Source organism: Triticum dicoccoides, chromosome 4B (assembly GCF_002162155.2).
Source record: "Triticum dicoccoides isolate Atlit2015 ecotype Zavitan chromosome 4B, WEW_v2.0, whole genome shotgun sequence".
NCBI classification, from domain to species: Eukaryota; Viridiplantae; Streptophyta; class Magnoliopsida; order Poales; family Poaceae; genus Triticum; species Triticum dicoccoides.
Genome location: NC_041387.1, coordinates 630,850,660 through 630,853,485, shown reverse-complemented (window position 1 = coordinate 630,853,485; position 2,826 = coordinate 630,850,660). Strand labels below are relative to the sequence as shown.

The 2,826-nt window shown below is 49.4% G+C and overlaps 1 protein-coding gene across 1 annotated transcript; it reads left to right on the top strand.

Annotated features, from left to right (window-relative positions):
- Positions 1-871: 871 nt before the first annotated feature.
- On the top strand, positions 872-2,316 carry LOC119294086 (NAC domain-containing protein 22-like). The gene is made up of 2 exons (XM_037572350.1): positions 872-1,130; positions 1,222-2,316. The coding sequence occupies exons 1-2, from the start codon at positions 944-946 to the stop codon at positions 2,088-2,090; spliced, it is 1,056 nt and encodes a 351-aa protein (XP_037428247.1). The 5' UTR covers positions 872-943; the 3' UTR covers positions 2,091-2,316.
- Positions 2,317-2,826: the final 510 nt, after the last annotated feature.

Genomic DNA, 2,826 nt, shown 5'->3' with positions numbered 1-2,826 from the left:
GTTCAGCGATTTATCGCTACTCGGGGTGACAGATAAGATTATGCCTTATCTTCACCATTTATCGTTTGAGCCAATTTATCACTCTGACCAGCGATTTATCAGAAATCTATTGGTAAATCGGGTCGATTCATAGCACTATGTTTGCGAAAATTATGTTTATTTGTGTTTTGTGGACCTTGTAACGTAAGATGTACCGTTGTCCTATTTTATTTGTCATTATATGAGGATTCAAAGGCTAGGAATCAAGTTAACACTTTTGTCCAATATTGTTTTGGTGAAGAATGTACTAGCATATTTTATTGTTGGGAATATGAGATTTGCAAAAAAAAAATGACCGATTAATAGTTGATCGATAAAATCGAGTAATCGGCCCGATTTCTGATTAATCTCGACCGAGACGCGAACGATAAGCGATATCCTCAACATTGATTGCCAGTCCAATGCTTTCCAAAATGGAGAGTAGCAATCTTTCGAGAAGCAAACCTACCACTATTTTATTTATTTTGGCTAAAAGTCCTAGCCTTTAGGTTTTCAAAATGGAGAGTGGCACAAGATAAATACTGCAGTCTCGGGATGTCTAAGCCGCAAAAGGATGACGAAAAGGAGTCAATCTGTGTGACTTGACGAGTCTGCAAACACCAAATTTAAATTAAGTAAGGCAGTGATTAATTTAGTGATAAGTTAAGCCGGCACAAATCCATTCGATCTTGCGTACCGAGCTAGAGCACCGGTCGCTTTCTCCGATGCGAAGAAACTGCGACCCCCTTTTCTGCAGGAAAACGCGTAGGTTGGCATATCACTTTGAGGCTCTATATAAACCACTCCGACGCCGGCCACCACCACCGCCTTCATCATCCAGCCACTGCACTGAAGCAGCACTGCAGCAACAAGACAAGTACAAGCCAGTAAGCTGCAAGTAGATCGAGCAGAGCAGCAGTGAGCAATGGCAATGGCAGCAGCGGCGTCGCCGACCATGGAGTTCGATCAGGACCTCCCCGGCTTCCGGTTCCACCCCACGGAGGAGGAGCTCCTCGGCTTCTACCTCTCCCGCGTCGCCCTCGGCAAGAAGCTCCACTTCGACATCATCGGCACCCTCAACATCTACCGCCACGATCCCTGGGATCTTCCCGGTACGTACATACAAGAGCATTGTCACAGTGATCGATCGATCGATGTATGTATGAGCAGCTAGATGACAGAGATGTGCGTGTGGATGTTCAGGGATGGCAAAGATCGGGGAGAGGGAATGGTACTTCTTTGTGCCGCGTGACCGGAAGGCGGGGAGCGGCGGGCGGCCGAACCGGACGACGGAGCGGGGGTTCTGGAAGGCGACGGGGTCGGACAGGGCCATCCGGAGCACCGGCGACCCCAAGCGGGTCATCGGGCTCAAGAAGACGCTCGTCTTCTACCAGGGCCGCGCACCGCGGGGCACCAAGACGGACTGGGTCATGAACGAGTACCGCCTCCCCGACCCCGACACTGGAGCCGCGCCGCCCAAGGAGGACACGGTGCTGTGCAAGGTGTACCGGAAGGCCACGCCACTCAAGGAGCTGGAGCAGAGAGCCTTTGAGATGGAGGAGATGAAGCAGAGGCCCGGCGGCAACGGCCGCGCGGCCAGAGCATGCCCGGTGCCGGCAGCCGGCGACTTCTACCTGTCGCCGTCCGACGACGTCCAGGACAACTTCCTGATGCCCTCCTCCTCCTCGTCATCGGTGGTGTTGTCCGGCAACAGCAGCAGCCACGACGCCCCCAGGGTAGCCAAGAAGGAGGCAGACCTCGCCACGGTGGCTGTGGCGTCGACGTCGTCTCTGCCGCAAGCGGCAAACGCGCCCTTCCGTCTGCAGCTCCCGACCGTGAACCCACCCTGCGGCCTCGAGCTCCCGGCGGCGAACCATGGGATGTCGAACTTGTGCAGTCTGCAGCTACCGGCGGTGAGCCAGGGTGTGCTGGATCTGCCCAGCCTGCAGCTCCCGGCGGCGACCAACCATGGAGTGTTCGACTGGCTCCAGGACCCGTTCCTGACGCAGCTGCGCAGCCCGTGGCAGGACCAGCATTGCATGTCCCCCTATGCCCATCTGTTCTACTATTGATCGATGGACTGGAACTGGTGACGAGCTGACGGTCGATCTCCAGAGGCAAGCTCAAAGCAGAGTTGATGGTAATTACTAGCTGCGAATTCAGTTGTACATAGCACTTCCAACCTAGACATCCACCCAATGTTACTTTTGTGCGTTTTAGCAAGGTGGTGATGTTTAACATGACAGTTGCAACTAAGATGGCAATGAATTAACTTAGGAAACTGTTTTGTGTTTGCCAAGTTGTATGGTGATTGCCAAACTTCACAAATTGAAATGACCGTTATCTTCTTTAATACCCCCCCTTTAAATTGATAAGACATTTTAGACCACTACGTGTTATATTAGTTTACAGAGGGAGTAACTATATAGGAAAAGTAATATTATCCAATATACAAGTAAAATTTGTTTAAAAACGAGTAAAATGAGTTAAATTTAAGGTTTTGCTATATACTCCCCGCGCGAATGTATTGTTCACTGGATGAAAACCCTGAAGGCGAACGCTTTGGTCATTTGATGGACCCAAAAGGAAACCCAAGCAGTCCAAACAAAAATATAGTAAAAATAAAAAATGTTGGCCATTAAAAGATATATTTGCCATGATATATGGCATGAAATAGCCAACTATTTATAAAAAGCACATGCTAAAAAGTTGCCAAAATAAACAACAAAACACATACTAGAATTGCCATGGTAGCCTACCAAAAAATACCTATATGGCAAAAAGGATGTAGTAAATCTCAAAAATAAG

What these genes read in the sequence shown, in the direction of transcription:
- LOC119294086 (XM_037572350.1), top strand. Translation starts at nt 944, where the DNA reads ATGGCAATGGCAGCAGCGGCGTCGCCGACCATGGAGTTCGATCAGGAC. An exon ending in CGATCCCTGGGATCTTCCCG is followed by an intron (nt 1,131 to 1,221) that starts GTACGTACATAC and finishes GTGGATGTTCAG; the next exon opens with GGATGGCAAAGATCGGGGAG.